Source organism: Oryza sativa, chromosome 5 (genome assembly GCF_034140825.1).
Source record: "Oryza sativa Japonica Group chromosome 5, ASM3414082v1".
NCBI classification, from domain to species: Eukaryota; Viridiplantae; Streptophyta; class Magnoliopsida; order Poales; family Poaceae; genus Oryza; species Oryza sativa.
The window spans coordinates 19,111,653-19,123,855 of record NC_089039.1 but is presented as its reverse complement, the minus strand read 5'-3'; the positions used below and the strand labels follow the sequence as shown (position 1 = coordinate 19,123,855).

Here is a 12,203-nt window from a genome sequence, read left to right as displayed (position 1 = left end):
TATATGAACTGTCAGTTTGGCGTTTCTTGTGTGATTACAGTGCAACTAGTTGGAGTTAAAAATGATCACTCCAAAGCCTGAAGGAGAAGTACTCCAGTACAGTGCAGCGCACACATTGTGATGCAGAAAGTGTCAAAAGTGACCAGGGAAAAGTAAAGGCGCGAGAGGGAGGCCCACTTGGAGACAGGACGTTTATTTTGTCCATTTCCGTGTTTTACCGTCGCGGATACCGAGGCGCGAGCAGCACGTGGCGGCCGCGGCTTGTCTTTGGCTCGGACAGCGTGGCTGCTGCGTGCTCCGTGCAGCTGACAGGTGTAGGAGTAGTAGAGGAGAGGGTGTGCGAGTTGAGTGGGGACGTGAACGGCAAGATGGCGCGGTTTACCACGGAATCTGACGATAAATCACTGTCTTTTCCGCTGCGTCCGAAATCCGCAGTGTCGGTCGTGTAGCCTGTAGGGTAGGGAAGACAGGCAGGAGACAGCCACTGAAAATGCAGAAACTGTGCAAGATAACTCGAGGAAAATTGGGGTTGAATTTCCCTTGGAATAATTCTAAACGAATGATGTTTGTTGGCAATAGAGATATTGCATTGGAAATTCTTTGAGGAAATCACGTGCTCGCGATCTACACATTCCCATTTTAAGTGCATTCGTGTCCAACATTTAACTGTCCATCTTATTTAAAAAATTTATAAGAGATATTTTAAAAAATAAATCACACATAAAATATTATTCATATCTTTTCATCTAATAATAATAAAAATACTGATCATAAAAAATTTTTAAATAGATGGACAATCAAACATTGCCATTGAAAGCCACAAGTGCACTTAAAATGAGGCGGTTCACACTTTTAAAATATATTTTTAAAGTACTCTCTCCGTCCCATGATAGTTGTCATTCTAGATTATTTAGAAAAAAAAAACTAAGGTTAAGCAAAAATAACTATAGTATCTCTTATGAGGTTGGGAGTAAGAGAATAGTTATGGGTAGAATGGAGAAAATTTTAAATAGGAGTTGACTGATGTGACAAAAGTTACTCTAAAGTGATAAGCTTTTGTTGAAAGAATTTGAATCCTAAAACGACAATTATTTTGAAACGGTGGGAGTAAATATTAGCCTTTCGCATAAGCATTAAGGAGAAGGATAAGAGCATCATCAACAATGTCCTTATTCCATTTTCAATCCTGATATTTTAAAGATATTATTAGTTGAAAAAACTGCTTCAATAGTTTTCCTCTTCGAACCTATTTAGCACAGCTCTAACTTCTAAATTTAACTCCAAGAGTTAGATTCGGAGTAGAGTTGTGAAACAACCATAACTCACATTCCCCTCTCTAGTTCATTTCGTGAAAACATCCAGTCAGCTCCACTCCTTTTTTAGGTAAAGCTAAGTCAGACTGTTTGACTGAGATCTAACTATAAGAGAGGTGAAGATAGAGCTAAAGTTCGGCCAAACAGACTCTTCCTAAAAAAAAAGGTATTTCTTTCTCCTTTATTTTTGCTCTTCACAAGTTGGAAATCATTATTGCTCAAAATTCCCATCTCGAGATTGTCGTCTGAGAAAAGTGACAAGGGTGGAGGGGGTCCTAGATGGGTGATCGCTGAGCCAGATGACAAAAATATGGAGGGAGGCCCATATGTTTATTTTAGTGTTAAATATAGGCTATATATATATATATATATTAAAAGGAAGAATATATTTAATCCTTAAATTTAATGATTATCTAAAAAGAGATTCAGAGAGGAGATTTGTAACATCTCTTGGATGTGCTCTAAAAGGACTTGATTGTCTTCTCGAGTTGGGTAAGTTATGGGCCCTGACTTATTAGGACCATAATAAAGCCAAAGGATTGTAGGAGTATATGGTAGTTTAGTGATAAAAGTCATATTTTATAAGTAGTAAGTTTTTAATTTTTTTAGCAAAATTTAAACTCTAGAAGTTGTAAAATTTTAAGGCATAGACAGTAAAATATAAATATTTCTGAGTTCTTTACGAGATTTAAGAAATGAGTGAAATTAAATGAGTCGTAACTATGATTAGCAGATATGTGGAGATAGGTGAAAAAATCATATGAAATTGTGGTTACAGTGGGTTGAGATAAAAAAAGGTGGATAAGTATCTATGTTCTAGATAAATTTTAAATATCAATATTTTGAAATGCAGGAAGATAGACATCTACGGGTGCTTCCCACGATATGCTTTACCTTGTGCCAAATGGAATTTACCTTGAAAGTTAAGATAGACATTAAAAAAAGGGGTTCCCGTAAACCTTTGAAATTGGTCCTTCAAATATAAAATATCTCAAACAAAGTGAATGTAGCTTAATTGTTTTAGTTGAAACCAGCCCACCCGAATTTAAGTCATATACTTTACACATGTATTTTCATTTGTGGATAATTCTTCATTCATTGATAGAAATATACTCATCAACCACGAGATATCTATGGTAATTTTATTAATATTAAAATATACCGACTCAGTCATTCGGAGGTGACCACAAGGATACGATGTGCATGTGTATTCATCATCAACCACGAGATATCTATGGTAACTTTATTAATATCAAGATATATTGACTCAGTGAGTCATTCGGAGGTGACCATAAGGATACAATGTGCATGTGTATTCATAAAAATGAGTGTGTGTATGTTGTGAACAACTACGTTTTACTATACGTTTTACTATGTTTCTAAAAAAATAATAGTAAAAAATCCTTCCTTACAAACTCCACCTTATTTTTTTTTCTAAAGAAAGCCACGAAGCTAGTTATATAAAAATACAGGAGCTGATCTTCAATGTGCTTAGACTCATAAAGCCATATTTAATAGGAGCACACAGATTCCATTTTCTTTACAAAGAGCCGTACAAAAGACCTCTGTTAGTTTGTTTACACAACTACCCGTATGATAGTCTTACAAACGCCAGACGGAGGAAGTATCGGAGTAACAGGAATGCCATGATTCTCTCGTCCAGATTCAATGGAAATGAATGGCAGCAGAAAAAATGGATAGAAATGCATATGCTAGCCCCGTTTGCGTCGCTGCATCTGGATGCAGGGGTCGATGATTGTACTACGGTGACCCTTTTATTAATGGTTCTGGCCCAAACAAACATTTACCCAAGTTGTTGGTTGGCGCCGACACCGTCAACAACGCAGGAGCCTGAGCGTCTGAGATCGTCTCTGACGGAATCACGGAGGTGATGGGCACCACAAATAATTCACACCCACTGCTCATGCAATGTCACGATTTGAAGTCGCTACCTGCACTTTATTGTAGGGAGATGTACTACTTGCTCTGTGGGATCTTGTCCCGTCCCCGACACGGCCACATTTTGACAGGCTAGTTGAAGTACTCTTACTATAACGTCACTGCATGGTCCAGGTGATAGTTCCAGCCTTTCAGAATGACCCTGGGGGTGGATCCCTGGGGGGCCTCGAACGAGATGTCGATGGCCATCTTCTCCCCCGGTACGAGGGAGAAGTAGTTGTCGGAGTAGTGGACAGGGAGGATTCTTGTGTCCTTGTAAACATCCTGACTGGATGATGGCTCAGATGTGTGTACCGAGAAATGGAGGAAAAACGAGACGCCTGAATCGGCCCCTTTCACCTCCACTGTTCTTACGTTGTCATCTGACCTTGTGATGATGAGGCCTCTGCGGATTTTCCCCCACAGGCCACTGCTATGTCCATCCTGGATGGCTTCTTCTCCGGTTCTGTCGGAACCGTTTGCATCGGCTAGATTCATGGTTGATACGTTAGCGTTTTCTGGTTTCTTTGATCTGTTCTCTATGGACATTCTGACCTTGTATCCAGAGCCTGAGATGGAAATCTTAGAGTTGATCTTCAGTGGTATCTGTTTCTGACGATACTGTTCCAACAACTTGTAGTCTTTTCCAGGAAGATGTAGCCAGTAAAAGTTCCTGGAGAGTACCTGGTTGTCTGACAGCTTAAAAAGTTTGAGAAGTAGAAAATATACAGGCTTTGGGTTCTTCGTCTTAGGATATGACATCTCCGTGACTTGCTGCACTTTTTTTGGTGGCACTGCTATTTTCTCAGTAACTCTGTAATATGGGGACGCGCCATCTAGATCCCATGCTGAAATTTCGACAGCCACATCCCGAAGTTCATCGGCTGTAGTGTTTACCACCTAGAAAAAAAGTCACTTTTCATGGGCTTATGTCATAGAATGTGTGGTTGGGTTCAGATTTTGCAAGTTGTAGAAATGTACCTCTATGAAGTAACTATCCAAATTCAGCTGTACATGAATTGGTTCAGCAGCACAACGGCAACCATAAAACCCAGCTGTTTGATCTAGGAGATGATCATAGAACTGTCCTCGTAGCCCAGTCCATGGATTTTGTGTCTTCCAAATTAAAACACCTGTAAACTTTGTCCACATGAAAGAAGTCCATCCTTCCAGAAGTGCTCTGTACTGAACATAATTGACCAATTGTGCCTGAAGGTTAAAAACACAATTTAGCAATGAAACTAAAATACATATGATACTGAAGCATAAATATCCTGGAGACAAAAGGATGGTACTCCAAAATTACTTTTTCACAGAAATCGTCGAGATCACTTGGATGGCCATACAGTTCAATCTGATCATGGACTTTCCCTGGTTTTGAGTAGGGGATGTACTTGTGGTAATCCCATATTGGATTTGGTACTTCATTTATGTACCCATCGATCCTCTTCTTAAAAATTGGAATGCTCCAACCTTCTGAGGGCATTGTTGCTCTAATTGTTGCTGCAACTGGAACCCCAACAGACCCAACTTCAGGATTAAACCCATATTTGTAGAAACTGTCCTTGAAAAAGCTCTCTGGATATTGAATCTCATATGGACCATCAGTAAAGTCGCCTTTCCCATTGGCAAAACCATCCCACATTGATCCTTGGACGTACACTCGAGTGCCATCAAGGTATTTACTTGGGTCAGTTGGGTCTTCTGATATATCCTTTCCTGGACTTTTTGTTGTATGGTTACTTACAAACATAGGATGTAACTTCAGATCATTCTTCAGTGCTTTGTTAATGTCAACTGGTGGGACTTGTTCATTTCCACCAACCCATAGAGCTAGGCTAGCATGATTCCTAAGTAATTTGACAGTATCTCTAGCACATAGAAGGAAGAGATCATGGTCCAAAGGACCATTTGGATTTGATATTGGAATTCCTCGTCCATCAACATCTCCAGTTATCCAGAATTCCTGCCAAACCTGCACATAATTGTTGATCCTTTGAGTATCATTTAACATGCCACAGAACCAGGGGAAATAAGTTAACAATAACTAAGGATTTAACTATAATAAATCTGCCACTAAAATATAGAAGAGCATTTAACACTATATCTGGTTTACAAATCCATTCAAGACAATGAATTCCAACAGTGATTATGATCAGTTTCCTGAATCCTAGAAGTAGAGAATAATTGATATTGCTTCAAGAAGGCAACAAGTATATACATAGAAACTTATTACTCTTTATTATGACCCAATGTATTGTAACTTGAATGAGGAAATACAGCCAATCAATTGACAATGATGGAAGGGAAACTTAAGCATACCATCAAACCATAGATATCACAAAAATGATAAAAATCAGGCCTTTCTGCTAATCCACCACCCCAACAGCGAAGCATATTAAAGTTCATATCAGCATGAAACTTGATGTCAGTCATATACCGCTTCCTTGTTAATCGAAGAAGGCCATCTGACAATATCCAGTTCCCTCCTCGGATGAAAACAGGTTCACCATTTACCTTGAAGATCCTGCAGATGAGATATTTGGCAATAGCACGTTTTCACGAGCTCAAGTATTATGTACTGTACTAGACACATAAAATAATCAGTTATACCTCCCACCGGTAGAACCATCAATTGTACTCTCAATCTTACGGAATCCAAAATGATGATTCGATGAATCAGATTCACCGAATCCATTGGCATCCACACCAATCTCAACATTGTATAAGGATTGCTTTCCCATGCCATTCGGCCACCACAGGTTTGGCTTATAGAAGAACAACTGCAAATATTAATACAGAACAGACTTAGTTAATTCGCGCATTTGAGCCTCTCTTGCTATATCATGGCTTCCTGCTGAAAAGAATTATCAATAAACGATTGCACAAGGCAAATGTGTTTACAACAAGTTTCGTGTGCCTTTAAAAAAGGGAACTATGCAAAATTGTTTTAGCAATATTGGATATTGTCCAAAGTAGGGCATTAGTCATGGGATGTACTTCCTGACCTAATATGAAAAAATTCCAGTTTGGTGCTATAATGTGCTACTCTGATGCAAGCTAGTTAGTTGAGAGTATGTTCACCGTTTTTAGTAAATATCTCTTAAAGATCAAAATAGGTAGTATCAATTAGAAGGAAGCGAACAAACTGAAAATAGCCATGATTCCAAACAAAGAAACACATTAATCCCTTCAAAAAAAAAAGAAGAAAAAGAAACACATTGGTACCAACGTTATTTATCTGGTGAATCCCTTTAGTGCTTTAAGAATTCATTGAATTGCAAAATTTCTTAATGTCCCATAAAATTCTTTTGTAAATTAGTGGTGAATTCATTGAATTGCAAAATTTCTTAATATCCCATAAAATTATTTTGTTAATTAGTGGGTATTACATCCTGGAGGAATTTACACACTCAGAATAGTGAGACATAGGGGCTGTTTGGTTGGCTCCCAAAGGTTGCCATGCCAAACTAGAAGAAAGCTAACAAATTGAGAACTGCCACAATTGCAAACTAAGCAACACTAATTACAATAACTATTCATCAGGTGAATCCCTTTAATGCTCAGAGAGTCCATTGGCAAAATTTCTTTACATTCCACAAAATTATTTATAAGTTGGTGAGTATTACATCCGGGAGGAATTTACACACTCAGGATAGAGGATATATTATTTTTTGTTGCTAATTTGTTAACAAATGGCATCTGCTCAGTACTACAAAAATCTTTAGCTAGTCAACAATGTTTTTCTGAGATAGCTAATTTTTAGTGTATCAACATCTTCAAGATCAAATACAATGAGCAATACTGAATAATAACTGGTAAGTGCTAAATGGTATAGTCTGAAAATTCATGGCCAGAAAAGAAATGCAAAAATACGAAAGTGAAGCAAATTTCCCATTTGCAAGCGAAAATATAGCTGTTAATTACAATGTGTATCACCTCTATTGCTAGCTCAGGACAAATGGGCAACAAAATTGAGAACAAGTACACGATTTGTTCCACCTAGGACAAATTGATTGGCTGAACACACTACAATAGTGCATCTTAGCTATGATGAAAATAAGAAATTTTAAAAAGGTAACGACTGAGTTAAAACTAAACAAAGCAATGTCCGAGTTGCTTAAGAAAAGGAAACTCACAGGAGGAATAGTGTACTCTAGAACTGAGTTAGGAGGAACTGATATCTCATAACTCTGTAGATGTTCCACCAGGCAAATGTTCCCCTCGAGTTCAGTTGAAACTTGAATTTTCAATTTACAATCTGAAAGCCATGAACTTCTGTTCTCCAACTGAAGCGTGCAGTGCAGATATGACCTCTTAAAATCATCATAAAAAGTTGAAACTAGGTGGGGGTCCATTATCCTCACAGGCTGCATAAAAAGTATGTAATACACATAAGCACCATCATTGGCTCAACAACAAAAAAACTCATATAATCAACAATCAAGGAATTCATGCAAATAAAGTAAGTATAAAAATACTCATAAAAGAATGCAGGGGTGGAAAAACTCACCCCAGTTACGGATATTGATACTTCATCCCAGATACCAGTGTTTCGATCCCTAGGATGCCGAAAAAGAAATATCAATAAATGTTACAGTTGCGAATTGCTTTTAAGAACCATTAGATTGGTGCTAAAAAAGGAAAGGGTAGCATAGGTCATTCTTGTCATAGGTAGCATATGTCTAGAAGAAACTATAGTAAGTAGTTGTTTGGAAATTTTGATCAAATATTACAGCAAAACAAGACATTGGATACTGTTGGTATCTAGTAGTAATCTTCACTATATAGATTATGAGCTTTGCTGAAAACTGAAATAATTCTAAAACATTTTTTTCACTCAATCTTTGTGATGCTAAGATGATCACTGATCAATCAGTCATGCAACTAAGATTCAGAGTTTAAGTGAGGTAGGCCTACATTAATGCAAAAATTATTCCGTCATGGCACCTAAATTGTACTGCAGTGGTCTTTGATAATAATAATAAAAATTTATAATGATCAAAACAGGCCTTTGAAACTTCAGTACAAAGGCCTTCCTAGATTTGAACTTTGAAGCCAATCTTTAAAAGAAAAAATACAACCCATCTTCAAAATAAAAATTTAAAAGTTCATATATCAACTGGACAACTAGTTCATTGTATCAAGTTAGATGCTTTTACCCATAACACACGGCGACTACTAAACTCTTGGGCATGTTTGGTTTACTTCCTGTAATTGTTAGCACCGAATAGAGGCTTTGTATCCGAATAGCACTCAAACAGTGCACTTATGGATCTTAACATTATGTTGGACAAAATATGCTGGTTCAAACATACCCAGCATAATATGAGCATATTTGGTTCAAACATATGCCCACTGTCATGTATGCCTCCAATATTGTCCCTTGGCTATGAGATATTAAATCAATAATAATAAAAGAAACAAATATGCTGCAGCATGTGCTATGATAGATCACATAACCCAGTGGAAACACTCCATGTGAACCAGTTATAACACTATGCTAACATACAGTCTGCACTTAAGCATTTGGCATTTTGAAATTTTCACAAATTTGAACGCCTGCCAATTTCTTTTCGCAAATGTGAACATCTATCAATTTCTAAGATATAGAGTCATAAAAAACAATCAAGGCGTCTGAAGAGAACCAAATGGAACAAAACAATGTGTCTAAAGAAAAAAAAAACATAGAAAGCACTAAAGCAGTAGCAACTACTACCTTATTGGACACATCCAGTCCCATCCTTCAACATATTGAGTAGCAACATCCTTCCCAATCTGAAAAAGACCACCAATTTGAAAGGTGTGACCATTCATATGCCATGAATTTTCCTTTTCATCAGTAATATTTCCATTTTAAAGAAGAATACTGAACAGAGTAATTTTCCATCCATACTACATAACCATGACTCATTGATATCACTTAGTCTTCACAATGATCTCTTAAAATCGCAATTCCTCAGTCTCTTTGGGTATAAACTACACTACGATGCACGATTCAATTCCCACTTCTCAAAGGAGGTCAAGAGTTATGACTCCCTGAAGTGAGAAAGCCTAGTTACAAAGAACAAAATATGTAAATCATTTTGTAAAGTCATTGTGATATGTATTATAAACTACACTAGATTACACTATAGATTATGGAATGTTCACTTGCAAGCAAGTGCAACTGACTAGATGTTAACTTATTGTAATCTGCAGAGCAATATATGTAAAGCATATTCTAAAGTCATCGCGATACCAAAAATGAACATTTTAGAAACACATATCACAAAGAACAAAATGCACTGGTGGTCCGTTGACATGTTGAAGTAAAATGGAACTAGTTACGTCTATTATTTAGAGACTCAACTCCTGTGAAACTATAAAAAGAAACACATGGGTCTAAGTTCAAGCTTTGCGAATAAGGGGGAAAATGGCAATGGAAATCTTGGTAGTTAGATGAAGTACTCTACTTTCACAGCATTAGAAATGCCATTAGAGATATCAAAGACATCTGACTAACCTCATGATCACCACCCTGACCTCCTTGAGGAGGAATTGCACCAGGATGAACAGGAGGATGAACAAGAACAGCAAGCAGATTTTTACCATCCGGACGAAGAACATCAGTAATATCGAGGGTGTGCCTTCGGAACATTCCTTTTGGAAGTACCTCTTTATGCCCATTCAAATACACTTCAGCTGAATAGTTTATTCCACGAAAGTTTAAACTCACATGCTGGTGTCCAGCCTACGGATGAAACATTGCAATAAAAAGTTCAATGTGTCAGCAATTTAGCACAAGAACTACACCCCTATTCAGTATAGTGTTACAGTGTCCTCGTTCCTGTAAGAGTCAAATACCACATACATTAAGAGCAGTTCCGGTGGTTGACAATCGTTAAAGCCAATAGTTGGAAAAGGGACAAAAGCAAGCAGGCCCAATAGTGCTGCTGCAGTATGGCTTTATGGAAGGCTTCAGTACAATAGGACCTAAATGCAACGTGGGTCGATTGAACACGCAATGTTATTTAGATCACAAGGATCTGATCGATTAAGCTAAGGAACACTTATTACCCAATCACCTCGATTTACAAGAGTATTCAGGCTAGCTTCATGTCTATAGAATTTCTTTTGCAAAAGGATGAACTGTAAGGCAATGCAGCAGAAGAAATCCATAGACAGACACAGTTTAGCTCAACAGCAGGCAGCTTAAACTCTTCCCTTGGAATTACCCGCTGTGGCTCCCCACAAAAAGTCTAAACACTGCAGTGCAAGTGTGCAACTGTCCTGCATGATGAACTTCCCCAAGCAACAAATTGCTTTTCAATTGTAAGTAGACAGCTTGACTGTGCGTAATTAACAACTCACTGTACCACATGCTACAGTACAGGCATTGTCGAAGGAACAGATGAATTAACAACTGCTGCACGGAAAAAAAAAATCAGTGCGTGACAGCGTGTGATTGCGTACCGGAGCGCACTGGAAGGTGGTGAAAAACCAGAAGGTGTAGTGCCCCCTCCCGGATTTGGCGATGTCGATGATCGACTCGTTGTTGAGGCCGTAGAAGGGGTCGGGGATCAGCTTGTTCTTCAGCAGCGTCCCCAGCACGCTGCATCCTCATCATCCAACAGAAACGGGGTCAGCTAAGCGGCGGAGCACGCGAGGGATAAACCAAAAAAAACCTGCAATTATTCTAATGGCGAAGCACACGCAACAGCAACTGGATAAACCACCGCACCGAGGCGCAAACCGCGCGAATCCCCCATGAAATTGGAGCTACTGTGACTGCGAGTGGTAGAAACGTAGAAATTCTCGCGGGGGGAAGGAGGGGGGAGGGGATCGGAGAGGGGAGGCGGAGAGACGTACGTGCCGGGGACGGCGGCGTGCATCCAGGGTGCCGTCGGCTCCGGGTCGGCGGGCGGCGGGTCGGTGGTGGTGAGCTGCTCGCCGGTGAGGGCCACCTCGGTGGAGCGCGCGGCGAGCCAGCCCGTGTCGAGCACCCGCTTCCCCACTTCGGCCGCCGCCGCCGCCGCAGCCGCAGCAGCAGCAGCCATCTCCGCTCCCGATCGCTAGGACGCCACCTATCTACGGATTTCTGGGAGGAGTCCACGCCGCCGATGGCTTTGGCGTTGGCGAGTGGGGTGTGGGGGTTTTGGAGCTCACGCAAACGCAAGCATTCCGGTTGAGTGCACGGCGGCGACGAGGGGTTTTTGGTTTGGAAGGTTGCGGGAGTGGGCCAACGCATCGTCACGGGGCGCCGCGCCGCGCGGGGGAGCGCCGTGTCGCGGGGGCAGTGAGACACGGTTGCATCATGCGCGATATGTCGATTTTGTGGTGGGGGGTGGGGGTGGGCAGCGGCGACGGCCGATCTCGTGGGTGTGCCGCGTGCGCGGCTTGGGATCGGAGTCGTCGGAGTGTGTTTTGGAGCATAAAATCGTGAACGGGATTGCTAAAAATACGTCGCCATGAAATATGATGGATTTTAGTCGGTTGAAACCAACCGTCAGATACGGATGTAAAATTACGTCATGTCACATGTGTACGTATATCGTCCCTCCGATTCACTTCTCTTCACAGCATATGCTATAGTTGATTTTTCTTAGCCACTTACACAGTAATTACACCCCATATGTAATTAGTATGTAATTTTCGAATTTACATATGTAATTTTAGGACTTACATATGTAATTTTGAGACTTACATTGTAAATACACTAAAATTAGATATGTAATTTAGAAACTTACAATGTAAATACATACCGACTGTTTTTTGATGAAAAATATGGCGTCATAAATATAGCTACACCCATTGTGAAAAGCACTGGGTTAGTACTCGTAGTGAGAGTACGAGATCCTGAAAAAATTGAGTTTTTTTAGTGTTTGACTTCTAACTTATTTTTTATTTTACAATTACAGTTTCTCAAAATCTAAACCAAGATATCCAAATCATGATTGTTTAGAGAACTTC

The 12,203-nt window shown here is 39.6% G+C and overlaps 1 protein-coding gene across 1 annotated transcript; it reads right to left on the bottom strand.

The window, feature by feature from the left end:
- Positions 1–2,789: 2,789 nt before the first annotated feature.
- LOC4338683 (mannosylglycoprotein endo-beta-mannosidase) lies at positions 2,790–11,538 on the bottom strand. Its single transcript, XM_015784830.3, has 11 exons — positions 11,103–11,538; positions 10,707–10,845; positions 9,757–9,984; positions 8,971–9,029; positions 7,765–7,813; positions 7,391–7,621; positions 5,865–6,034; positions 5,574–5,778; positions 4,558–5,226; positions 4,233–4,460; positions 2,790–4,151 (listed from the first exon to the last, which is right to left on the bottom strand). The coding sequence occupies exons 1-11, from the start codon at positions 11,288–11,290 to the stop codon at positions 3,363–3,365; spliced, it is 2,955 nt and encodes a 984-aa protein (XP_015640316.1). The 5' UTR covers positions 11,291–11,538; the 3' UTR covers positions 2,790–3,362.
- Positions 11,539–12,203: the final 665 nt, after the last annotated feature.

Bases quoted from the DNA above. Each gene is read 5' to 3' on its own strand.
- LOC4338683 (XM_015784830.3), bottom strand. From the start codon at position 11,290: ATGGCTGCTGCTGCTGCGGCTGCGGCGGCGGCGGCGGCCGAAGTGGGG. The intron at 6,035-7,390 runs GTGAGTTTCCTT...TAATATTTGCAG, and splicing joins TAGAGTACACTATTCCTCCT to TTGTTCTTCTATAAGCCAAA. The intron at 4,152-4,232 runs GTACATTTCTAC...CTTTTTTTCTAG, and splicing joins TGGATAGTTACTTCATAGAG to GTGGTAAACACTACAGCCGA.